At 39.5% G+C, this 27,703-nt stretch overlaps 1 protein-coding gene across 11 annotated transcripts in view; it reads right to left on the reverse strand.

The window, feature by feature from the left end:
- THRB (thyroid hormone receptor beta) overlaps positions 1–27,703 on the reverse strand; it is a 485,968-nt gene that overhangs the window by 21,077 nt on the left and 437,188 nt on the right. For 7 of the 11 annotated variants that reach the window (XM_056519980.1, XM_056519981.1, XM_056519982.1 and 4 more), the window contains 3 exons: positions 17,770–17,913; positions 9,230–9,330; positions 7,568–7,715 (listed from right to left, as the gene is read on the reverse strand). In XM_056519980.1, coding sequence (XP_056375955.1) covers positions 7,568–7,715; positions 9,230–9,330; positions 17,770–17,791 — 271 coding nt within the window. In that variant the 5' untranslated portion in view covers positions 17,792–17,913. Of the gene's footprint in view, positions 1–7,567; positions 7,716–9,229; positions 9,331–17,769; positions 17,914–21,975; positions 22,041–27,703 lie in introns of those variants that run through there. The other 4 variants (XM_056519991.1, XM_056519989.1, XM_056519990.1 and 1 more) reach the window with 2 other exon arrangements.

Raw genomic sequence — 27,703 nt, forward strand, 5'->3', positions numbered from 1 at the left:
TAGTTAACAAGTTACAAAGAAACATTTTGCCTAGCAACTCAATAGGTATGCAGAGAACAGTCAGTCAGTCAGCCAATCAGAGAGAGCGACCAATGTTATAAGAGTCCACACTGGTAATCAATCTTCCTTTCTTTACTGCTAGCAGTCAAGTTAAGTATTCGGTGTCATAATTTCAGTTACCTCATGATTATTTTCTGTATAGTTATTCAATTGCCATTTCATTTAATGTTATTATTTCATATATATATGAATTCATTACTGTGTTTCACCTGAAATTATATATATATATTCGCACAATTTTCTGTCTTTTGCCAGTTTAGTACTGTTATATTGAAGTGTATATACTGCCTATATATCTATTGCATGTTGCACTTTGGTAACCTTATAGATAGCACATGTCACTTTAATATACATTTCTTTTTGCTGCACATATACCATGTCCATGTGGCAGTCAGAATTTTTCTGATTGTTGCTGTCCCTTTTAAAATGTTTTTATCCATGTATTTCCAATAAAGTATGAATATTGTTTATTTATATTTAGTGTCCTGGTGTGTTTAATGGGTATTTCTGTATATAAGTTACACACCAGCTGGTGATTTTCTCTTTATATAGCCCCATTTTTTTTAATTGTAGAAAATATAGATTACTCTGCCATCCTTGTGCAAGAGGGGCCATCCAAGTGCAGGGACTGAGGTCTCAGGTGTAACAACGCTACAAAATAAATGTACCAATAAATTCAAGACACATGATTAAGTTTTAAAATGATTTTAACTCAAAAAATATTATCTCTCAGACCTAACACAGCAACCAATCACAGCTCAGCTTTCACTTTACCAGAGCTCATTAGCTGAGCTGTGATTGGTTGCTATGGAAAAATCACTTTTTCTCTCACACATTTTGATATATCTGGGCCATTCAGTTTTTGTAAATGTTTTATGGACTTATGTATCTTACATTTCCATGTTATAGGGAACAGTAATAAAGCACATATAGAAATCCATAGGCCCATACTGTACCTCTATGTCTCAATTTTTATATCAATGCATATACACATTTTTTTTTTCTTAAAGAATGATAAGGAAAATTGTGGCATATTCCTTTTTGTAATAGTTTTTATTAAGTTTTTTCTATAAGAAATAATAAAGAAAAGTTTAAAAAAATAAACACATTTTTCTTGCTATGTTATAATGTTAATGCTAATTATGTGATTAATGTTGTAATAAACCTGATTAAAAACATTATAATCACCATTTTAGAATACGAACAATTCTAAAATTGTGACATTCGATAGCATGCTCCAACACGGTGGTATGGTGCCAGGAGAAGGGCCCATACAAGCACATGGACTGTCTATGGCTCCGTAATGCTAAACTAAAGGAATTCTGTGCCTCCACATAGCTCTCTGTGCACTTGGAGAAAGTAGGAAAGCAGCACTCCAGAGGAAAAAAGGGTGCACGGGTGCCTACTGTGTCAGGTCCAGGTTGGGGACCTCTCCAAAACCCAAAGCAAAATGAACAGCTTGAAAATGGCTGGGTGAGCCAGCTGAAACGTTGCCTAACACGTTTTTTTGAATAAATCACCTTTCTTTTTTGTCACTTGGTGTGCCACTGTTCATTTTGCTTTTTGTCTCTGTGCACTTGGCTTTACTGTATGCTTAAAGGGGTACTCTGGTGAAAAACTTTTTTTTTTTTTTTTTTTTAAATCAACTGGTGCCAGAAAGTTAAACAGATTTGTAAAGTACTTCTATAAAAAAATCTTAATCCTTCCTGTATTCATTAGCTGCTGAATACTACAGCGGAAATTATTTTCTTTTTGAAACACAGAGCTGTCTGCTGACATCATGACCACAGTGCTCTCTGCTGACATCTCTGTCCATTTTATGAACTGTCCAGAACAGCATATGTTTGCTATGGGGATTTCTTTTTACCCTGGACAGTTCCTAAAATGGACAGAGATGTCAGCAGACAGCTCTGTGTTTCAAACGGAAAATAATTTCCACTGTAGTATTCAGCAGCTAATAAGTACAGAAAGGATTAAGATTTTTTAATAGAAGTAATTTACCAATTTGTTTATCTTTCTGGCACCAGTTGATTTAAAGAAAAAAAAGGTTTTCACCGGAGCACCCCTTTAAGAGTTATAGTTAATGGGGTATTTCAGTATTTTTTTTATTTGACTATGCTACAGGGGCTGTAAAATAGTGTAGTTCATTATACAATGTCTGTACCTGTGTTTGATGCATAGTCTCACAATTCTTATGTGATTTTTGCCTCGATGTTCATTTTAAGCAGCATACAAAATGAGTGTTGTCTCAGGATTTCTCTGGTTGCAGTGCGGCCCAAGGCATTACATCACTAGTCACTAGGTGTTCAAAGGGAGCCTGTCTTTGCTTCAATGGGTCATCATTCTCCCAGGGCTGCATGGAATTGTCCCAGGCGTGCTTCAATGGGTGGGGTGGCTGATATGGGGGAGGGAGGAAAGTGACCTCACACTTACAAACAAGAGATTTTGGGACTTTAACTTCAACATTTCTTTTAGCCATTTCATAAAAAGAAATCAACAGCGTTATAGTGAACTTACACAATGGTGTAAGTTCACCAACTATTTAGCACCAAAACAAGCACTGATAAGGAAGTCCATTACTATCTGGCAGGTAACTACTAAAATCACCCTATGGTGGATAACCCCTTTAACCCCTTCAGGACACAGGGCATACAGGTACGCCCTGACAACCTTATACTTAAGGGCGTACGTGTACGCCCGTGGGTATTCCGGTCCCCAGCAGGCATCCTGTGGCAATGCCTGGGGAGGTCAGATTGGCAATTTGGGGTCAATCGGGTCCCCGGTGACTCGGAAAAAAAGGGTGATAAGTGGCGTCCAAGACGGCACTTATCACCCTTTAGCAGCGGGACAATTGTCCTGATTCGTCGGCCGGTAAAGGAATCAGGACTCCTGCTGTGGGGGTGTCCCTAATGGCACCTGCTCTGCCCATATTCCGGAGGGCGAAAGCAGGTGCCAGGAGTAAGTACCTGAGTGGGGGCCCAGATCCCTGCCAGGATCGGAGTCAGTGGCAGCAGCAGGCAGGCAGGAGGACGTGTACAGCAGCAGGAGGAAAGGCTGGCCTCCTGCTGTTGCTTAGCAACAACTCACAGCATGCACAAAAGGGCATGCTGGGAGTTGTTGTTATGCAACAGCAGAAGGCACAACTTCAACTCCCAGCATGCCCTTTAGTAGTTTGTGCAAGCTGGGGGTTGTAGTTATGTAACAGCTGGAGGCACATTTTTTCTATGAAAAAGTATGCCTCCAGCTGTTGCATAACTACAACCCCCAGCATGCACAGATAGCCAAAGGGCATGCTGAGAATTGCAGTAGTGTGCCTCCAGCTGTTGCATAACTACAAGTAGCAGCATGCCCTTCAGCTGTAAGTGCATGCTGAGAGTTGAAGTTTTACAACAGCTGGAGGCTCACTATTTGCGAAACACAGAGTTTGTTACCTAACTCAGTGTTTCGCAATCTGTATGTCTCCAGCTGTTGCAAACTAAAACTCCCAGCATGCACTGATAGACCGTACATGCTGGGAGTTGTAGTTTTGCAACAGCTGGAGGCACACTGGTTGCGAAACACTGAGTTAAGTAACAAACTCCCAGTGTTTTGCAGCCAGTGTGCCTCCAGCTGTTGCATAACTACAGCCCCCAGCATGCAAGGGCAGCTGAAGGGCATGCTGGGAGTTTTAGTAGTATGCTCCAGCTGTTGCTTAACTTCAAGTCTCAGCATGCCCTTCAGCTGTCACTGCATGCTGAGAGTTGTAGCTTTTGCAACAGCTGAAGGCACACTGATAACAAAACACTGAGTTTGTTACCTACCTCAGTGTTTCACAACCAGTGTGCCTCCAGCTGTTGCAAACTACAACTCCCAGCATGCACTGATAGACCGTACATGCTGGGAGATGTAGTTTTGTAACAGCTGGAGGCACACTGGTTGCGAAACACTGAGTTAAGTAACAAACTCTCGGTGTTTTATAACCAGTGTGCCTCCAGTTGTTGCATAACTCCAACCCCCAGCATGCACGGACAGCCAGAGGGCATGCTGGGAGTTGTAGTTTTGCAAGAGCTGGAGGTTTGCCCTCCCCCCCCCCCCCAAGTTTGAGATGAAGCAAATCTTCCGCTGCAGTTCAAACTCCCAGCGGGAAACTCACTGTAAACCCCTGCCTGTTTTGTACCCTAAAAACACTACACTACACAAAATAAAAAGTAAAACACTACATATACATATACCCCAACACAGTTACCCCCCCCCCTCCCAATAAAAATGATGAAAAACGTCTGGTACAGCACTGATTCCAAAACGGAGACTACAGCTGTTGCAAAACAACAACTCCCAGTATTGCCGGAAAGCCATTGACCGTTCAGGCATGCTGGGTGTTTTGCAACAGCTAGAGGCACCCTGTTTGGGAAACACTGTCGTAGGGTAATTTTGGTATGCGCATGGTGCTCTCTCACTTCAGAGCCCTGTCATATTTCAAGTCAACAGTTTAGTGCCACATATGGGGTATTTCCATACTCGGGTGAAATTGCCTAACAAATTTTGGTGGGCTTTTTCTCCTTTTACCCCTTATGAAAAGGTATAGTGTGGGTCTACAAAATTATTAATATTTCCAAGAAGTAAAAGGAAAAAAAAGACCCACACAATTTGTAACGCAATTTCTTCTGAGTACAAATATACCCATTATGTGGGCGTAAAATGCTCTCCGGGCGCACAACAAGGCTCAGGAGTGAGAGCGCACCATGTACATTTGAGGCCTAAATTGGTAATTTGCACAGGGGTGGCTGATTTTACAGCGCTTCTGACACAAACGCAAAAAAATGAATGCCCACATGTGACCCCATTTTGGAAACGACACCCCTCATGGAACGTAACAAGGGGTATAGTGAGCCTTAACACCCCACTGGTGTTTGACAAATTTTCGTTAAATTTGAATGTGAAAATGAAAAAAAGACCTCAAGTGCTCTGCGGGCGAACTACAATGCTCAGAAAAGGAGTGCTATTGAGCTTTTGGAGAGAGAATTTGTTTGGAATGGAAGTCATGGGCCATGTGCATTTACAAAGCCCCCGTGGTGCCAGAACAGTGGACCCCCCCCCCACATGTGACCCCCATTTTGAAAACTACACCCCTCACAGAATTTAATAAGGGGTGCAGTGAGCATTTACACCCCACTGGCGTTTGACAGATCTTTGGAACAGTGGGCTGTGCAAATGAAAAATAAAATTTTTCATTTTCATGGACCACTGTTCCCAAAATCTGTCAGACACCTGTGGGGCATAAATGCTCACTGTACCCCTTTATTACATTATGTGAGGGGTGTAGTTTCCAAAATGGGGTCACAAATGGGTATTTAACTTTTTGCATATCTGTCAGAACCGCTGTAAAATCAGCCACCCCTGTGCAAATCACCAATTTAGGCCTCAAATGTACATTGTGCGCTCTCACTCCTGTGCCTTGTTGTGAGTCCGCAGAGCATTTTACGCCCACATATGGGATATTTCCATACTCAGAAGAAATTGTGTTACAAATTGTGTTATTTTACCTCTTATGAAAATAAAAGGTATGTTAAAAAAAAATTTTTTTTACACTGACAGGCTGGTGTAGACCCCAACTTTACCTTTTCATAAAGGGTAAAAGGAGAAAAAGCCCCCCAAAATTTGTAACACAATTGCTCCCAATTGCATGCCAGTGATTCCCAAACAGGGTGCCTCCAGCTGTTGCTAAACTTCCAGCATGCCTGGACAGTCAGTGGCTGCCCGGAAATGCTGGGAGTTGTTGTTTTGCAACAGCTGGAGGCTCAGTTTTGGAAACCCTTTATTATGTGTTAGTGTAGTGTAGTGTTTTTAGGGTACATTCGCACTGGCGGGTGTTTACGGTGAGTTTGCTGTCTGGGCATGCTGGGAGTTGTAGTTTTGCAACATCTGGATGGCTACAGTTGTGGTCTCCAAACTGTAGCCCTCCAGATGTTGCTAGGCAACAACTCACCGGCTTCCGTAGGAGCGGTACACCAGGGAGCTGCACCTCATCGCCATCCTCTGCCACCCGCCGCCGGTAAGTGACCTCTGGTGCTGGTCACATCACGGTTCCCCTGCTCTGCCCGGACTACAGTAGGTGGGCAGAGCGGGAAACCAAACTTTAACCCCCCTGCCCCCGATCTGCTATTGGTCGGCTTCTGACCGACCAATAGCAGGGATAGGAAGGGTGGCACCCCTGCCACCTCACTCCTATACCTTCAGGGGGATCATGCGTGTCTTGGACAGCCCCGATCCACCTTATTTTCTGGGTCACCGGTGACCCGTATGACCCGGAATCGTCGCAGATCGCCAGTCTGAATTGACATGGGGGGGTCTCAGGACTCCCCCAGGGGTTTGCACGGGGTGCCTGCTGAATGATTTCAGCAGGCATCCCGGTTCAGTTCCCGCCCGGTGAGAGGCGGAGAGCAGAATTCCCACCGGCGTACAGATACGCCCTTGGTCCTTAAGTACCAGGGCGTCAGCGCATATCTGTTAAAGAAGCCCATAGACCTTATACTAATGCCAGCTGAACCCGCCACTGCAGACAGGTTGGGCTGACTGTATAAGGTACATGGCGGTTTTTTGACTCGGAACAAGGATTGAGCATGCTGTATTTTTTCCCTTTTGGTAAAGATAAGTCAATTCCAGAACTGTCTAGCTATAGCTTACCTCTCCATATAGAGAACACAAAAAAATTCAGCCGACAGGTATTGAAAGATTATGGCCACCTTAAGATTTGCAGACTTGACTTACAATAAGTGTTCTTGAGTTTTTATACTGTGCTATTATTATGTGAGATGTTAAAGGAGAAGCATCACGTACAAAAACATATACATTTTAAATTGCTGGGGGTTGCAACATGCGGGGGGGTGAACACGCCCCGTTCCCGGAGTCGGGGCCCCGTACAGGAGATCAAAGTGGGGCCCAGCAGTCGGACCCCTGCAATCTAAAATGTATCCCCTATCCAAATAGGATTTTTTTGTACATGATATATGAAGTATGACTACTTTATTAATCAACAATTGGAATGTGCAATGTCCATGCAAACCTATCAAGCTGGCAAGCAGATCATAAATGCATTATTCAAGGAATTTGGTAACAAATGATTAATCTTGGACACTGCGGTTTTTACAGGCAATGCAGGTGTCACATCTGATAACTCACCAGTTTTCAATTTAGTAGAATGCCTTATTTTTAATTAACAAAACCGACCCATTCATCGGCACAGTCCTGCTTTCGATAAAATGTAGATATCATCCTTCTTTTTTTACTTTTTTTTTTGTAAGAGCCGGAGCACAGTGCAGCAATTGTTTAATTACTTGCTTTTAGTGTTCTGCCATGTAAAATTGTAGTTAGGACAAAGGCAGCCCTGACATATGAGTCTAAAATCCATTAAAAGTCATCCATTTATATGAATCATTTCAAGTTGTTATTGTAGCAAATTTACTGGACTGCATTTGGTACAAGTATATTAGACAAAGTAAGCCATAAACATCTCTTATGAGCTACTTACGATCTGTTGCCATGCCAACCGCGATGCACTTTTTGAATCGACATTCTTGGCACTGATTTCTTGTTACTTTGTCTATCACACATTTTCCTTCATATTTACATGAATAGCTCGGGTGAAGGTTCTTCTGAATAGTTCTTCGGAAAAATCCCTATAGATTGCAAAATGTATTATTACAATACATATCATATACAGTATCCAATACAAAAAGATGTCATATTTATAGTGACACTGCTTATATGGCACAAAGAGAAAGGTCACTTTGATGTTCTGGAAACTTTCATAAACTTGTGAATATAAATGTTAATAAGGTATATAACTTTATGTTAATATCTTTTGTATATGCAATAAGCATCAATAATACATTTTTTCATTCAGTTATTCCCTAACTGGTCAAACTGACATGTCTACAAGGGATCCAAAGGGCAACCATTGAACCCCACTGATCAGGGTTTCAATAGTTTTGATGGCAAGAATAGCGCTGCATGCTGCACTGTTATTTGTCAGCAAAAGTGAACCATGTTTGTCTATAGACTTTGTAGGCACAGTTATTAGCACTTGAGTACCACTGTGTGATATGCCATTACAGAACTATACTGTGGCATGTGCTGTATTCAGGGGCATACGCAGGATCACCGATGACCTGTGAAAATTGCACTGACAATAATTGTTGTGTGGGATGTGGATTTATTTTCTTAGTTTTTGTATTAGGGGTGACTTACTGTCGTATGAGACAGATCCCTAGATCATTACACCAGCAGTTGGGGGTTGAAGCACTCACCACTAGGTCTTAGTGCTCTGGTGAAGGAACATTTATCCCCTATCCAAAGGATAGGGTATAAGTATCTGATCCTGAGGAGCCCGAATGCTGGGAACCCCCGAGATCTCCTGTTGTCAAGTGGGCGGTCCTACACAGTGACTGACAGATATCTTTGTATGTGTGCATATAGAGACAAGTAGGACCACCCACTGGACTACTTAATTGTGAATACGTTGATATTTACAGCATTTAATGATAAGTTATCCTGCAACCTTTCCCACGAAACTATTTATCTTCTCACTCAGATAATCTTGCTCTATAACATGCTGTCTGCAGATTGCTCTGCAGGTTCGATTAAAGGGGTAATACGGAATTAGAAAAAAAAGAGACAATTCCTTCAAAAAAACAGTCTTCTATTTGAGTGTGGTATGACAGCTCAATTCCACTGAAGTAAATGGAGCAAAGTTGTAATACCACAAACAAACTGAAGACAAGTGTGGCACTGTTTAAAAAAAAAAATAAATCAGCTCTGTTTTTCTGATCTCTGTTTTTGTGATATTGGATAACCAATTGAAAGGAGAACTCTGGCAAAAGTTTTTTTTTTTAATGCTGGTGTGCCCGGCTGCTGCAACTAAAATAATAAACCATAACTTACTTTTTCCTGGAATTGCTTTCCCATGCTCCGGCCTCGGTTTTCTCACTGCTTTTGGTGCCCGACATGTAACACTGCACTCAGCTATTTGCCGCTGCAGCGCATGTTAGGCTGTGCTATCCTGAGGAGCAGTGTGATTTATCAGCCCCGGGCACCATGCTGGGAGTTGTCATTTTGCAACAGCTGGAGACAAACTGGTTGGGATACCGATTAAGAGTAATAATATATGTGCATGTACATGTCTTTTGCTTACCTTGCAACCTTCACAGGTAATGCATCTATAATGATACCCTGTAGCCTTGTCTCCACACACCACGCACAGTTCATCTTTATCCAAGTAGCTGGGTATGTACCCTATAGGAAAAATAGCATTTTATCATTAATTTAGCTGAACTCTACATTTCTTGGTTTTAGCACCAGCATAGTGCAACATAAAGCAATTGTGTGTTAAAGGGGTACTCAGCTGGAAAACATGTTGGGAATGGGTCTTTTGAAAATGGGTCTTTTTTAAGTTTGTAGTAACAGTCAGTGCACACCTGCTATCCCTGAATGAGGGACTGTCCAGACTGCACCAAATATAGATGCCAGTTTTAACACTTGGCACAATTTGCTCCAAAAACAATTGTAAAACAACAGTCTCAACAAATGTGGGCCTGTTAAGTCAGCCAACTTTCTAAAATGATACCGAATTTTAATTGGACTTTAATCAAAATGCATCTTGAACTTTAGGAGAAATAAATCAAGTCTAACTGTCCGCTTTTATTAATAAATTACATAACACATGCCTTATAGATCTGTGTAATTGGTGTACATTTTTTCTGGTCATGGTAAAGTTGCTGCAGATAAGTCCAGTCTTGAGCTAATGCAGTAATATCAAGGTGTGCAACCTATATAGCTCTGCAACACCTGGATCTTAGATTGTAGATATAGTACAAAAGCTACCTAGAGGATAGATATACCAGACTTATACTATACTAAAGTTATTTCTAATTGTATTTGGATTGTACTTTTACCCTTTTTGTACACTTTAACATATTATAAAAACATTTTTATTATTATTATTACTTAGTATCATCCTAGTCAATTATATTATTATTATTAATAATAATAATATTAATTATACTATTACAAAATAATGTTTCCATTATTACATTTAATGTTACTAAATTTGTAGCACTTGTATAATACATATGTGATTAGTATTAGATTCTATTAGCAAATATTTGTATAAGATAGATAGATAGGTAGGTAGATGGATAAGAGATAGATAGATAGACAGATACAGTAGATATAGGAATAGATACTGACTTTATTCAAATAAAAACTATTCTTATGCAATTTGGTCACAACTAAGAGTAATTCCATCTTGATGGTTCTTGATGTGCCACAACACCAGTGGGATGGTTGAGAGGGGACACCTGTTCTCTTGTGCTTTAATGAGTTTCTATAGAGTCTTCATTAACTCCAAATCAATGTTGATCAATAAGAACAAGCATGTCCTTTCAGCAACCTTCTGTCCTCACCGCTGGATTAAATGCTTCTTGTAGGAAATTCAATAATGTTGATTTAGCACTGAATATATATTTAGACTAAGAAGACATGACAGACCCTATCAATAGAATAGTTTGGCACATAAATGCTTTATCATGTGCTTAGATATTTTTGTATACTTTTTAAGTGATAAAAGAAGACAGAGAACAGAACCAAACTAATATTAAATTCACATGGGGGTAAAATAAAAACAAAAGACGGTAGAAAATAAGTGTAAAAAACGACAGAATATATATATATATTTTATTATCTAATAATGTGTTCCGTTAAAGTCTATGGAAAAGTGACTGTCAGTGCACACATTGTTGTAACATATGGCAATATTCCAGTATTGGGATTGCTGCAGTTTTTTTATCCAGTGTGTGACAGCCACTTTCCATATACTTTAATGGAACACATCATAAGATAATAAAAAATAAATGTATTTGTTTTTGATTTTTACACTGTGAGAACCCAGCCTAACACTAAAATAAAACCAGATCTAAAAGCTGAGATGAAAGACAGCACCATATAACATACTTATTAAAGTTAGGCTGTTGCAGAGATTAATAGAACTTTCATATGGCTCATTCCATCCTAATATCACAATGCATTATCTGTGGGGTTACATGGGTAAATAGGCAATCGTTATCACAATTTATTCAGATGTCATGTACAAAATAAACGAGAAGATAAAAAAAAAAACTTGACTATTCCTGTATATTTCAACTTTATCAAACTAGAATTCACACAAATGCGGCCACATCATGAAGTTCCATAGCTCTGTCCCTACACCTATGGGGCACTAGCATGTATTCTTTTAATGACTGGCATATAGGCTCTAGACTACATATACAGTCTCACGTAAGGATATATATATATATATATATATATATATATATATACATATTGACTAATAATCTCAGTCTGCTGTATGATTACAAATGTATGAACACTAAACTCTGCTAAATACATAATAGGACTAATGTTCAAAATACAACTGTCATGTCCACAAGGACAGTGTAGAAACCTCCACTTTGAGTGCTGGGCAGGCCTGAGTCACAGGGTAATGCACATACAAAAATGTTGACAGAAAGTTCCATGTGGATAAATGCTTTAAATGCTCAGAATTATTACGACATGTACTGTAATTTCCTCAAGCTAGACATCACTAGGATAGTTCTGTATAATGGAAGCATCTGGTTTCATCTGGCTACACAAGTATAAAATATACCAGAATATAAATGTAAACACATTCAGCATCAATAAATGGGATAAGAGAAATATAATAGTTATTCTGTATCAATATCTATAAGGCGTAAACAGAAAATCACTGTCGTCCTATAGACTATACTGAATTACTAGAAAATGACATTCAAAGAACAATGAAGCAGCTTCCAGGTATCCCTGTACAACGACATGCAGTTCTCTCTATAGAACAATTGCAGTTAACATTGTAGATGTATCAGTTATGAATGAATATGACATGTAGGGGTTAAACACACCAAAACAGTAGTGGCGGTCGATTTCTCTTCTACATGGGTGAAGGAATATAATAAACACAATCCACGGACCTACTAGTCATTATGCAGTGAGTATTGAGATCCCAATTTTTCTTTGGTTTGTGTCCAATAAAAAAGGGTCAGCTAAAGAATAGCACAAATCTAAAATTGCACAAAAGAAATGTTCTCAAGCAGAGAAATAAAAACATTTTAGTCTCCAAACCAACAGGAATACAGCTTTTGGCTGCTAAAAGACAAGCTCTAAAGAATGGATATGTGCATTAAATCAAATCTACAAGTAAAACCAGTACCGACACTGGATGCAAGGACGCAGGTAAGCAGACAGGCAAAAACACTCAGTAGAAATGTGGAAAGATAAAAGCCATCCCTACCTTTTTTCTGTGAGAACATCGGAGACTGCCCCTGTGAAAAAGTTGCTTTTTCCTCAGAGAAATACTCTGTTTGGTTGTATGAATTCAGGGCCATGTCCATTTCTGAGTACTCGCTTTTAAACATGTTTCCAGGGTAACTAGAGGTATAAGCCTGATTCACCGCCCAGGCCTGATCCATATATATATTATTGTGGTGTAGGACATAAGCCTCACAAGAACTGTAGTTCTCACTATCTTCTATATAAGAGCAATAATCAGTGGGCTGCATGCAGAAGGTGTTAGAAGCACATTGGGGCATTTCGTACATTTCCTGAATGCAGTAGTTCATTTTGATATCCGGGATGGGCTTCTACTTTACGTATGCACCACACACACATGCATACACATGAAACAAGGGGAGAAAATGATAAATATACAGTAGTAACTCAAGTCTGCCTCAGAGCTAAGCACCCTGGTATGATTTGGAGCAGCACCTTGTGTGCTAAGAACCTATTTATATCTAGGATGCTACCGAGAAGCCAAACATGCTGGAAAAGAGATTTATGACAGTTTAAGGTCCTAATCTATGAGCCACGGCTAAATCCTAGGAAGATGGCTTCACAGACAGGTAGCAGAAGGTATTAGAGACACAACACAAGGCGGCAGACTACAATCCTGACTTTTTTTTTTCTCTAAGTTTGGGAAATAACTTTGAGCCCTCATATTTGAGATCTGTCAATGTGTCATACACTTGGCAACTTAAAAAACAAAGCCTAAGTGAGTCAGGGGCTGTGCAAAATCCTAAAATCAATAGGCTGAAGTTTTTAACTCTATCCTTTAAGAAACTCAATAGGAAAAACCTAGATGACCCATACCAGAATATAAAAGGTAAACATTTGTAACAACATAATCCGCAATCAGTTCTATTGATTTGGTGTTACAGCATTAGCGGAGTGATGAAGAACAACCTTCTGCATGATGGCAGCTATTGATTGCTATTTATGGGCTGTCTTACTTCTTAAATTAACCCATCAAGTGCATGTAAGGGTTTCCCAAAAAGAATCTATTGATAAGGTAACACAAGACCAACAGCATATTATTATGTCAGTGTGTACAATGAAACTACTATGAAATCGTTGGTAGCACAAGTTATTCTATTCAAGTGGTGTCTCAGCAGCACAAATCTCTCATGTCCTGATGGTACGCCACTTCAGCAGGCAACTGCAGCAGGACATTTATGTGTAAAGGTTTGGAATGGGATACAGTGCTGTAAAAAAGGATCTGCCCCTTCTTAATTTCTTTTTTTGCATTTTGCCACATTTGAATGTTGCAGATCATCAAACTACATTTATGGTGTTACTGCCATAAAAAAAAGTTTTGATTAGCCAGGTTCTGGCTAGTGAAACCCCGAACGATTGCTAAAATAAGCTAAGCCCCTCTCTCTTGTCTCCCCCCTCACTGCAGGAGATGGATTCTATACAAAATATTACATAGCAACAAAGTCACTGCTGGCACTACTGTGATATAAAGTGCTTGTGCTCTATCAGCCTGTTTTCTCTGTGTGCTAGCAAACAAGTGGTTAAGGGGCAATGGTGTTCTGCATAAAGTATCCACCATGGGATTCAAGCCAAAGAATCCAAGTAGGGAGCAGAATCAGCTGCACTTTTAAGCTTTTTCCACAAAAAAAGGGTGAAGATTATAAAGCAAGTGCAATCCACAAAAATAAACATGTTACGGGCGTTTCACATGTAGTCGCTTCTTCCAGCTCATCCAACTCATCCAGGAGAGCACGAAAGAACCCAGACAAAAATCTGAAGAACTGCAGACCTCACTTGTCTCGATTAAAGGGATTGTCTGAATATTAAATATTTTTTTGCTCATTACCACTACTTAATGGTTTTTGTTGACGCCTTATCCTGGCAGGAACTGCCTCGCTCAGCCAATCATTGGCTGCAGCATTATCCCACCTCAGGCAGTGACACAATACCAGGAACCAGAAAGTAGCAATGATAATTGGGGACCACGAGCATTGGCGTGGTAGCTGCGGGGCCAAGAGGTAGGTGAGTATTGCTTTTTTTTTTATTTTTACCACCCCCAGCCCCATATACATTTTTACTAGTCCCCAGACAACCCCTTTTAAGGTAATTCTACACAACTTCACAATAGGAAAGTCACTGGGCAAAAATATTATCCATATAAAAGTTGCAAGGTACAAAACAATGCTCCCCAAAAATAGCACAGAGGCTTTTGACAAAAAATATTTATATGACCCCAAGTGTTTTGGCATAACATTTTGTGGACTGACCAAAGGTGAAAAATTTTGAAAGACTTGTGCAGATGAAAGTTGACCAGTTGCCCATAGCAATCAATCAGATTGCTTCTTTCATTTTTTTTTAAAGGCATCTGAAAAGTAAGAGAAGCAATCTGATTGGTTGCTATGGGCAACTGCTTCACTTTTCCTTTACACAGTTTTTGATAAATATTCACCTTGGATCCCAGTACATAGCAAAGCAAACATTCCATTCCAAATTAGGAGCATCACACCAAAAGTCACACATGGTGTTGGTAGCATGATGGTATGAGGCTACTCGGTTTCTTTTGGATCTGGACCATTTATTAAAACTGATGGAGCCATGAGTCCTGCTCACGGTCAGAAAATCCTAATAGAGAAAAATAATCCATCAGTTCACAATCTGAAGCTCAAGCACAGTTGAATTATGCACAAAGAAAATGATCCAAACAGGGCTGGTTCTGCCTATAGGCAAAATAGGCAGCAGCTTAGAGCGCCCTCTTGATGAGGGCGAGGATCTGCTCACTGCAAGAAAGTTAGCAGCAAGCTAGCATCACAAACCCCTGCCCAGCCAGCACTATCTGTCACCCCAGTAGTATGGTAATTACATGAGGAGGAGGTTTGTTACAGTGTGTCACCCAGGTAGTAAGGTAATTACATGAAGAGGATGGTTATTATATAACCCCAGTAGTAAGGAGATAACATAAGAAGGAGGTTTGTTACAGTGTGTCCCCCTAGTAAGGTGATTACATGATGAGGAGGTTTGCTACAGTGTGTCACCCCAGTAGTAAGGTGTGGCGTGTCAAACGGCGGACCTAATGGGCAGGATAAAGGGGCGGCAAAATTAGCTTTCCCTAGGGTGGCAAAAGTCTTTGCACCAGCCCTAGATCCAAACTACACATGCAAGTCGACTTCTATGGGGCAAAACAAACTAAATTAGGGTTTGGAGTTACAGAGTCAATGTCCGGACTTGTATCCCATAGAGGTGCTGTCACAAGGACTAAGGCAGTTCATGCTCGAAAATTCACCTATATACAGCAAATGTAAAAGTATTGAACAAGTCACATATTTTCTAATTAAATATACTTTCAAAGGTGCTATTAACACAAAATTTTAACTACATACAAAGAAACCATACATACAAAGAAACCAAAACAAATCAGCCCAGAAATTAAGTTCGGTCTAATAATGTGACATGACCAAGGAAAAAATATAGAACAAAGGAAGAAAGAGAGGTGCAAAAAGGCATGGAAAACCAAGACAACAGCTGATTTTCATCAGTAAATAAAAAGCAATCCAGCCATTTTTCAGTGCAAATTAATATTAGCTGATTTAGCCCCAACTGATGGCCTACAAAAAGGTCTCATTACCAAGGTGTCACACAAGACACATCTCATGATGGTTAAAAGTAGAGATGAGCGAACTTACAGTAAATTCGAATCGTCACGAACTTCTCGGCTCGGCAGTTGATGGCTTATCCTGCGTAAATTAGTTCAGCCTTCAGGTGCTCCGGTGGGCTGGAAAAGGTGGATACATTCCTAGGAAAGAGTCTCCTAGGACTGGATCCACCTTTTCCAGCCCATCGGAGCACCTGAAAGCTGAACTAATTTATGCAGGAAAAGTCATCAACTGCCGAGCCGAGAAGTTTGTGACGAATCGAATTTACTGTAAGTTCCCTCATCTCTAGTTAAAAGCAAAGAGCTATCTCAAGACCTATGCAAACTAATTGTTGAGAAACATAACAATGGTGTTGGTTACAGGCGCTTTTTTAAACTTCTGAATGTTCCAGTGAGCACTGTTTGGGCCATAATATGGAAGTAGAAAGACAATCATTTCACCATAAATTTGCCTCAACCAGGTACTACTCACAAGATTTTTGACAGAAGAGCTTCAAAAAGACCTGGAATCAGCAGGTACTGTTGTCTCAAAGAAACAGTATTTGACTGGGTTCACATCACGTTTTCACCCATACGGGAGCGCATACGGCAGGGGAGAGCTAAAACCTTGTGCTTCCGTATGCTTTTCTATGCACTTCCATATGTAATTCATTTCAATGAGCTGGCCGGAGTGAAACGTTCGGTCCGGTCGGCTCATTTTTGCGCCATATGCGCTTTTTCACCGGACCTAAAACTGTGGTCAACCACGGTTTTAGGTCTGGTTGTAAAAGCGCATGCGGCGCAAAAATGAGCCGACCGGACCGAACGTTTCACTCCAGCCGCCTCATTGAAATGAATTACATATGGGAGTGCATAGAATGGCATACGGGAGCACAAGGTTTCAGCTCTCCCCTGCCGTATGCGCTCCCGTATGGGAGAAAACGTGATGTGAACCCAGCCTTAGTGAGGAAAATGGTGATATGTTCAGTACTTATTTCACCCGCTGTTGCAGAGAAAAAGCAAAGAAGAGTAGACCAAAATTCCTCAACAGGGAAGTAAAAAACTCATCACAATTGTTGCTGTGAACCTGGGTTCACCTCTTGTGTTATATGGATCAATTGGATGGTTCTATTGCATGTCTGTGTTTCTTTCTCCCTAATTGGATCTAAAGTGACAGCGATAATGGAGGCCGGAAGTCATTCACTATACGGCTTTGGTAATCCCTCAACCCTCTCCACTGTATTGTCCTACTGAACCTGACCCTTCCTTCCTGTTTCCCCACCCTTGACTGTTATGTTTGTTAAAGGTTCAATAAATACATTTTTACAAAAATTAAATACAAAAAAAAAGAAAGACTCGTCACAAGTTATCAAAAATGTTTGACTGTAGTTGTTACTGCCAGGAATGGCACAACCAGTTCTTTTTTGAATGGAAGATATAGGTTTTAAAATGATTGCTGTTAATAAATTGAATAATCATTTTACATGATATGGATTATCTAAATCATATAAATATGACAAATTAAATAATAAGGGGGAAGTATAAGGCCCATGGGAAGTGCTCTAAAACATAACTTTTAATGGGTTCATGGTAAAAATTTACACTTTTCGTGGTTTGGACTAATTCTTGCTCATTGTTGTAATTATTTCTAATTTCAACTGAGCACAATAAAAAAGGAATTCCTAGCACAATTATGTAAAAACAAGTACTCTGTATGTACTAACCTGATAGAGTTGTGCTATCCATATGAACAACTCTGTTGTAGGTTTTGCTTAGTGTACAAGTCCAAGCCTGTTGAGGGATCTGCCAAAAATATTACTTGCCCCCAGTAAATGCATCTTTGTCACACTAAGCGGTTTTTGATATCACTAGTGGGGGAAAAAAACTCATGGTGAGGACATTGACATATTTTGCGGTTTTGTAGCATTTTTCCTAAAGTACAGCATTTATATTTACTACTATATAACTATGCAGAGGGGTGATCTGTCTGAAAAAAAAGTGCCACAATGGCTTATCTAAATCAACATAAAACATCTCAAAAGAACATTCTAAATAAATATTCAAATAAATATTCCTGACCTAACAATAACAATGTAAATAAAGTTACTATCGTAATTCAGATAGCGCCCAGCTCAATGCTCTGAAGCTACAGGCAAATATTAAGTTAGGTATTTCTAAACATTATAAGAGGGATGTAAAATTGAGGGTTGTCTCACAGAGGCTGCTAACCAAAAAAGTTATGAGGGACTTGGGGGTGAAGGCTTTAGTGTTTACTGGGTGACATTACAGGAAGGTCTGCAATTAAGGGTAGGAGGAGGGCACGGCTAGCCTGATTGGGAGTCGTTGCATCCACTCCCCCTTGAATGGTTGGATTTTAGTCATTTGGATGTGGGATGTGCTGTTCAATATGTTTTTTTGCTGCTTGCTGCATCTCAAGGAGCATACCTTATTTGGTTATTGGTTTGCCAGGAAATGCTTGATTATAAACTCGGAGAGGATAATCGCCCAGGACTGCCGAGGCTGGTCCACAGCCTGCTCAGAAACTATCCCAGCAGGGACAGTCCGGACATTGCGGAAGAGGATTAACATTCCTATACATTCCTATTACACCAGCTATATAAGGTGTAATATGTTTTCTCAGTCGACCAGATGAATAAACACAAACGAGTCTATTACTCCTTGGAAAACTGCTTTTTCCTTCTGGATTCTGTGCTACTTAAAGTGGTATTGGTGGCATTGGTTTACTGGCTGTAAGCTTTGCACCTTTAGAAACTGCATGTATATACAGTGCAGCTCTTTGCTGCATCATTTTAGGTATTCTCCAAAATCGCATTGGGATTTATGCCTGTGTAGAGGAAGAGTGGTGCAGTTGCCTATAGCAACCACTCAAATTGCTTCTGATCAAAACAAGCAATCTGATCGGTTGCTATGGGCAACTGCACCACTCTTCCTCTACACAGATTTTGATAAAACTCTCCCATTGAGCCAAGGTAGTACTTAAATGAGATATGTCATGCATAAAAACATATCAGTTTTAGATCGCAGTGGGTCACAACCATTTATTATTACAAAAAAAACATGCATAAGGGTATTGACATATTCATAATGACTACAGAACGATAATGTTATTCATCCTGCATGGTTAATGTCATTAAAAAACAGCAATAAAAAACACAAGAATTGCTAATTTGGGTCCAAAAAGTAGAATAAAAATGATAAAAAGGTAGCATGTATTGCAAAAATTATACCAATAAAAAGTACAATCCGTCCTGCAAAAAATAAGCCCTCACGCAACAGTTATGACTGTTAGAACATGGCAACACAAAAAAAGTGAAGCGAAAAGAAATAATTTTTTTTGGTGAAAATGAAAAAGAACATAAAAGGCTATATAAGGCTTCTTTCACATTGCCGTTAGTATACGGCAGTGTGACGGCCATCGGGGGAGCTGGGCAGAATAACGGGAGAAAAATTACTGCTTGTGGCATCTTTTTCTCCTGCTATTCATAATGGCGCCCAGCGACCCCCAATAAAAGTAAATAGGAGCTGCCGGGACCTGTTGTTGGCCATTGCACCCCGTCATGAGAACGGCCATTAAAGTCAGGGGGGAAAAAAAGAGACTTTGACGGCCATTTTCGACGGGGAGCAATGGCTGTGTGAAAGGGGTCTAAATTGGGTATCGTCATAATTGTACAGATGCACAGAATAAAGATCACACAGTAAACAACATAAAATAATAATTAAAAAAAACTGAAAAGTTTCCAACTTTTCCTAATATTTTGGAGTTTTTTACAAAAAAGATGGCATGTATTAACAATTTTGCACTAATATAAAGTAAAATGTCATAAAAAAAACCTCTCTCATAATCACTCCGCTCAGTAAAAACATTCCAACATAATTACCACATGAGACACATGTCAGATTTGAAAAGTGGGGCTTGGTCATTATGTTAAAAACAGGCGGCGTCCTGGGTTATCCAGGGTTAGAAAAAAAAAAGCTAATTTTTTCCTAAAATTTTTCCTCATCTGTGTGTCAATTTCCACCACATCTTGGGAGGTTCTCGACTGTTCCATGAGTAGCAAACATTTTGATAACATTTTAAACTATTGAGGCCATAGTGTTTAGGTCTTTGGAGATAGAAAGCTTTACAAAAGAACCATAGTCCATTCGGCACTACCTCCTGTTCACACTTTACTTATGGATGTAGCACGCTTATACCTCTTTTCGCCCTCTTGGTATAACTCAGTGTTTCTCAAGTGCGGTCCTCAAGCACCCCCAACAGGTCAGGTTTTCTGGGTTTCCTTAGTCTTTGACAGGTGATATAATTATGGTCAGTGAATCAGGCATCACCACAGTTATATCACCTGACAAAGACTGAGGAAATCCTGAAAACATGACCTGTTGGGGGTACTTGAGGACCGTGCTTGAGAAACACTGGTATAATTGACACAGAGTGGTGTTCTATCTGGAATTTAGCAGGTAAATACTGTACTCATGTAGAATAGATGATGCCACTCACATTTGCAGTTAAAAGTTCTTTTTATTCAACCATATATGGTCTAGGATACAAATGACCGACAGTCCGTTTCACACCACACAGGGTGCTTAATTGTGACCTCTGACATCATAAGTGATGTCAGAGGTCATGATTAAGCACCTTGGTCATGATTAAGCACCCTGTGTGGTGTGAAACAGTCGTCGGCCATTTGTATCCTAGACCATATATGGTTGAATAAAAGGAACTTTTAACTGCAATTCTGGTGAGTGCCATCATCTATTCTACATGAGTACAGTCTTTGGAGATAGACTTGTTTTTTCCAGATGTTTTTTCTGCTCAGATAACTCTTGTTTTTGCCATTGGGAAAAAGGAACAGAGAATAAAACCTTACTTCAAAGCCCCCATTCATAATCTAATCTAATGATTCTAATGATTTTTTTTTTGTTTATTATTATTAACAATAATAAACTAGAGCAATAATAAGAGTTGTAGCTGCTTCAATAGTAAGAAAAGGGCAGATTCTAGAGGTGGTTTTGAGGTGCAGGTGACATGAGCATGAAAGTGATTAAATATAGGGTGTAAAAGACAGATTTGCGTCTAGCATAACCCCCAAGACATTGGGCATGCTGTCTAGTACCACACATGGAGATGGAAAGCACAGGTTTAGGTAGGTTTAGAAAATGGAGGAAACACAAAAAGTTTAGTTTTAGAAAAATGTACTTACAGATATATAGAGAGGACAAGGGGGAGATTTATCAAAACCTGTCCTGAGGAAAAGTTGCTAAATTGCCCAATAGCAACCAATCACATTGCTTCTTTGATTTTTAAAAGGGCCTCTCAAAAATGAAAGAAGCGATCTGATTGGTTGCTATGGGCAACTCAGCAACTGTTCCTCTGGACATAAATCTTTCCCATGGTGTTTGAGATAGTGGTAAGATTTTGTAGTGTGGGGGTGATGTTATAGGAAGAGGTATATAACTGTGACTAATCCCTGAGAAACCCAAACATCAAGAAGCCAGCTGGCTCCTTACATGACAGTGGGCTCAGCCTATCACCGAGGCGGGACATCGCTGCGGCCGGTCATAGGCTGATGGCTCTGCGACGTTTCCATCCCCAGAACCGCAGCGGAGGGACCGTGAGGCCAGTAATGGGGAACGTCGGAAGGTGACCGGGCTGATAATTCATTGGGGGGGAGAAGAGAAGCAGAACAGCGCCCGCGGGTCACATATGATTAGTTCCCCGATGTGGGGACAGCTGCGGCTGATAATTCATTCATCCGGGGGGGGGGGGGGGGGCAACCGATATTGCGGTATGGGAAAAATTTATATCGTGCAGGAAAAAGATTTCGGTATTCGGTATGAACCGGTATACCGCCCAGCACTATTTATACATCTAAGCAATTTTACTAAAATCTCTATTTCAGGAGATATTTTACATAGTTAACTTAACCCTTTGATGACGCTGCCTTATTCTGGCCTTGAGGACACAGCCAATTTTCATTTTTGCATTTAGTTTTTTTTCCCTTTCTCGCCTTTTTACCACAAAATCTATGGAAAGAGCCAAAAAAAATAATAATTGCAATTTTGCAACTGTTGGTGTTTTGTTTATACGCAAAAAAGGTTTGTTATCTTTATTCTGTAGGTCAATACAATTACAATGATATTCAATTTATTAAGGTTTTGTTTTACTTGACTACTTAAAATTTTCTTCTTCTGCCCCCTATTTCTCATTCATTTTTCCATATATAGGGCAGTATAAAGGCTAATTTTTTAGCTCCATGATCTGTATTTTTTTATGGTACCATTTTTGCATGATGAGACTATTTGATCACTTTTTATTCTTTTTTTCTGGTACATGACTAAAAATCAGCAATTGTGGACTTTTTGGTACTTTTTTACACCATTAACCATGCAGTTTCAATTTATATTTTGATAGTTCAGACATTTTCACATGTGGTAACACCAAACGGGTTTATGTAATTTTAATCACATTATTATATTTAAAACATAAGAAAAGGGGTGATTTACAATTTTCTTAAGGGAAGAGCCTATTTACATTTATTACAATTTTTTTGTCTACTATTTTCTAATCCCCATAGGGGACTATTGCATGCAATCTTTTAATTGCATACATTGTTCAATACATTGCATACATTCATCAGTGTTAGCAGCACTTCACTTATATTGGCCTGGAGTGTTGATCAGACAATATGGAAGCAGGTAGGTACCCTCTGACCATCATCCCAGTTGATTGGAACCCCACAATTAACACGTAGTGGTCCCAATCAGCTACCGCAAACCCAGCGGCACCAGTACTTTTGACTTTAAATTTCACTATTAACTTTGTTGTGGGATCTGAAGGGTTAATGCCAAGCATTGCCTAACATCTAATATTGAGATTTAATTTCTAAATCAGAAATACCTGCAATTTATGAAAAAGTCAGGCAAAACTCATTGGTTTATAATAAAACATGTATGGCTACAGGGGTTTGCTTAAATTGTTGCCAACAAAAACGTTTGATATAATGTAGATAATACCATTGTATGTATATTGGTAATATACATTGAGTAAACATTTTTTATATTTTTGGATGAAAAAATGCTGCCCTGTCAGCTATTGTCTGTGTGTGTCTATGAGGAGTCCAAATACAGGAAGTGAGGGCCGGAGAAGCAGGGCTCTGTGCAGACTGCTGGCTTGTCAATCATCCTGCTGTGTGAGCCGGGGGTGTGTCATAGAGCCTCAGTGTGCAGAGCTCTGCTTGTCCTAAGTGCACAGAGCTCTGCTTGTCCACCCACACTTCCTGTATCTGGACTCCTCTTAGAGACACAAAAACAATAGCTGTAGGGACAAAAATATACACATTTTTAACCAATGTATATTACAAATATACATATAATGGTATTATCTACATTGTTTAAAAAGTTTTTGTTGACTACAGGTTCACTTTAATAGAGAAAACATTCTGCAGTTTGGTTGATAAGATTACCTTCAAAATAATACAATTCCAGTGTAGCGATTTTTTTATTTTTTTTTTTTTTTTATTTTTTTTAGCTCAACCTTGGTTGTGATCAACCAGGAATTTTTCAGTGTTAATATAAATATTACATTGTATTATATATGCAATCAAAGTGCACAGTCAAGTTATATAGTGGTACAACTAATAAATCATTTAATAATTATTAATGAATAATAAGATAACGTTTATTAGAGCTTCAATCCATCTAAAGCGCAGAGTCAGCAGACGTCATCCATGGAGGAGAGATTTAGTGGATGGTGCCTGCTAATTCTGCGCTAAGAATGGAGTGAAGCTAAGAAAGCTATATGATTATGTCCTACTACAGTGACATATTTTGTATACATGTGTGCAATGGAATGTACTGGTCACATGCTAAATAAGTTAATAATAGGACAAGAACACATTTGCATGAAGACAGTTTACAGCAGGTTTTATTGCTATATACAGTATGGACTGTATGTGGAGTTGTGGGTGTCTACATTATTATATATGCTTTACAACCTGAGTTAATGAAGAAGTCTGGATTTATTTGAGAGATTATGTAGGACCACTGTAACCACTGCTCGAAAGCATGGAGGTCAATTGTCCCGCCAAATGGATGGAGAGGTGGTATTCATGCTCGGTCATGTCTCTATTCATGCTATGTGGGCCTTGCAAACTTTGCATAGTTAAAGGGGTAGTCCAGTGGTGAAAAACATATCCCCTATCCTAAGGATAGGGGATAAGTTTGAGATTGCGGGGGGTCCGACCGCTGGGGCCCCCTGCGATCTTTCTGTACGGGGGGCCAGGCTCTCTGGCCAGATAGCGGGTGTCGACCACCGCACGAAGCGGCGGCCGACACGCCCCTCAATACAACTCTATGGCAGAGCCTGAGATTGCCGAAGGGAAATTGCGGGGGGCCCCAGCGGTTGGCCCCCCCCGCGATCTGCAACTTATCCCCTATCCTTAGGATAGGGGATAAGTTGTTCACCACTGGACTACTCCTTTAAAAGGGTTATTCAAGAATAGAAAAACAGAACAATTTTTTTTCAAAAACTGCTCCCCATCTGTCTCCAGGTTGGGTGTGGTTCTGCAGCTCAGTTCCATTGAAGTGAATGGAGCAAAGTTGTAATAGGACACCTAACCTGGAAACAGAAGTAGAGCTGTTTTTGAAAGAAATTAGCTCTGTTTTACTATTCAAGAATAACCCCTTTGAGGAGTTAAGAATTTAGACAGCGTTCTTTCAATGCAGCATGGATTTGTAGAGTAAGAATTATATCTGTACTACAAAGGCGCTGGAATAGTCGTTGCCTTGGAAACAAATGAGACCTTGCAAAAAATCTGAAATGATGATTGGTATACTATAAGAGAAGCAAATATTTTGGACAGAGTTTTCAAAAGAACAGGTTTGTAACATCACAAAAATGTAGCTACACAAATGCTGACATACATTAATATCCTTTCAAATACGAGTGATTTGTACTGTTCAAAGCAAGAAATTACCAAATTTTGAATCTATTTTTAAGACCATGCAGGGCAGTGGGCAAGTCAGCTACTGTGTAATGATAATTTTGTACTGTAGCATAATATAGTTATATTCTGAAATATATTTATTGAAAAGTTACTTCTTTTGTCACACTTTAAAGGCTATAGCATGGAAATGCATTCTGAGGATATATCAGCTGTATTTTATTTGCATGAATATGTCAGTTCTTGTTCTTAACCCTTTTTCTACTTTGGAATATTTATTGATGAACTGAAATACATGATGACCTGTGTAGTGTAGAGAGTTCTACCTTAATTCCACAAGCATGTGTAGGTTTTGCCATTGGGACTTTTCAAGACTCTACCCCTAAAGTAATCTCTGTTAGAAACAGCTGGCTATTTTAGGGACAGATGCCATAAGATTGAAGTGCCAAGGAAGAAGACAGAATAAATATTCAGACGGGCTGTGGTCAGAGCAGGCAGAGTTCTTGCAATATGGTAAGCAAGCGGTAGGTCAGGACGGGAGTGGTTTATGCAGTAGGAAATTTAAGCAGATGGTCAGGACAGGAAGCAGACAGCAGGAACATGGTCTGGAAACAAGTTATGTCAGAATCAAAGACAACAATCAGAAAACACACTTTTGTAGACATGGGGCCAAATGGACCTTATTGCTCAGACACAGGAAGGAGGGGGAATAGACTTAAAAAAAAATGCAATTAGATTGGAGTCAGCACATGTACATGAACTGATGTCCTAATATATCCACTGTGTAAGAAGAGAAAGAATGGAATCAGTGACATAAGTGTGGGCAAAATGTATTTAAATGACTGAACTGGCACCCAAACATTGTTGGTGTGTAAATCTGTGGGCCATATGTGAGAGAGTTTAATGTAGAAATGTAAGTTTTAAGTGAGCAGGAATATTATCAGAGAAGTGTCTCTACTACACTACAGATTTCTTTTTAGTACCCTGCTTTTTGGCCATTTTGTTCTTATTTTTTAAGCTTTTTATTTATATATAAAGTTCAAAAAAAAAGTTAAGCGAGCATAATTTCAGTAAATTTATATTTTTTTTGGCAGGCATAGCAGACTTTTACATAAAACTGACTTTCAAAAAAGGGGGGGGCAAATCCAGAGAAAATAACCTAGTTTGTTAACACAGTATGAGAGAATAAACTACTCAAAATTGGGGACAGAAGGATGAAAAACAGAAAGACACGGGAAAGCTTAAAGGTGGGGGGGGGGGGGGGATAATAAACACCAACAATGGTTAACAGAAATGAGAATAAAACTTCAACTTAAAGGGGTATTCCACTGGGAAAAAAAAAATTTAATCAACTGATCAATCGTTCTAGTACTTATCATTTTAAATTTTTTTAATCCCTTTAGTATTTATAATCTTTTATATGCTCCACATGAAGTTCTTTCCTTTTTGAATTTCCTTTCTGTCTGACCACAGTGTTCTCTGCTGACACCTCTGTCCATGTCGGGAACTGTCCAGAGCAGGATAGGTTTGCTATGGGGATTTGGTCCTACTCTGGACAGTTCCTAAAGTGGACAGAGGTGTCAGCAGAGAGCACTGTGGTCAGACAGAAAGGAAATTCAAAAACAAAAAAAACTTCATTCAAAAAGAAATGAACTTCCTGTGGAGCATACAGAAGATTATAAGTACTAAAGGGATTAAGTTTTTTTAATAGAAGTAATTTACAAATCTATTTAACTTTCTGGCACCAGTTGATTTAAAAAACAAAAAAATTTCCAGCTGAGTACCCCTTTAACGACGCTGGTACTTAATGCACCAGGACGTACATTTACGTCCTATGCATAACCGTCATGCGCGGCAGGTCCCGGCTGCTGATAGCAGCCACGGACCCGCCCGTAATGGCGGACATCCGTGATCGCGCAGATGTCCACCATTAACCCCTCAGATGCCAATACAGATCACAGCATCTGCAGCATTGCGGTACCTTGAATGGATGATCGGATTGCTCGCAGTGCTGCAGCAGCGATCTGATCATCCAGCATGGCAGCCGGAGGTCCCCTCACCTGCCTCCGCTGCCTTCCATGGGTCTTCTGCTCTGGTCTGCGATCGTGAAAAAAACCCTCCCCCAATAAAAACGTAAATTGTCCCATTTTCCCTATTTCACCCCCAAAAAGTGTTAAAAATATATATATATTTTATGTACATATTTGGTATCGCCACATGCGTAAATATCCCAACTATTAAAATAAAATGTTAATGATACCATACGGTGAACTGCGTAAACGTAAAAAGAAAAGTCCAAAATAGCTGCTTTTTTATAACATTTTATTCCAAAAAATAAAAATTTATAAAAAAAAGTATTGAGTTTTATATAAGCAAATATGGTGTCAATAAAAAGTACAGATCACGGCGAAAAAATGAGCCCTCATACCGCCGCTTATACAGAAAAATAAAAAAGTTATAGATCTTCAAAATAGGGGATTTTAAACGTACTAATTTGGTTAAACAGATTGCGATTTTTATTTAAGCGCAACAGCAATAGAAAAGTATATTATCATAGGTATCATTTTAATCGTATTGACCCAATGGATAAAGAACACATGTAATTTTTACCGTAAATTGTACGGTGTGAAAACGAAACCTTCCAAAATTTGCAATACTGCGGTTTTCTTTTTAATTTCCTCACACAAATAGTATTTTT

Source organism: Hyla sarda, chromosome 5 (assembly GCF_029499605.1).
Source record: "Hyla sarda isolate aHylSar1 chromosome 5, aHylSar1.hap1, whole genome shotgun sequence".
Taxonomy (NCBI): domain Eukaryota; kingdom Metazoa; phylum Chordata; class Amphibia; order Anura; family Hylidae; genus Hyla; species Hyla sarda.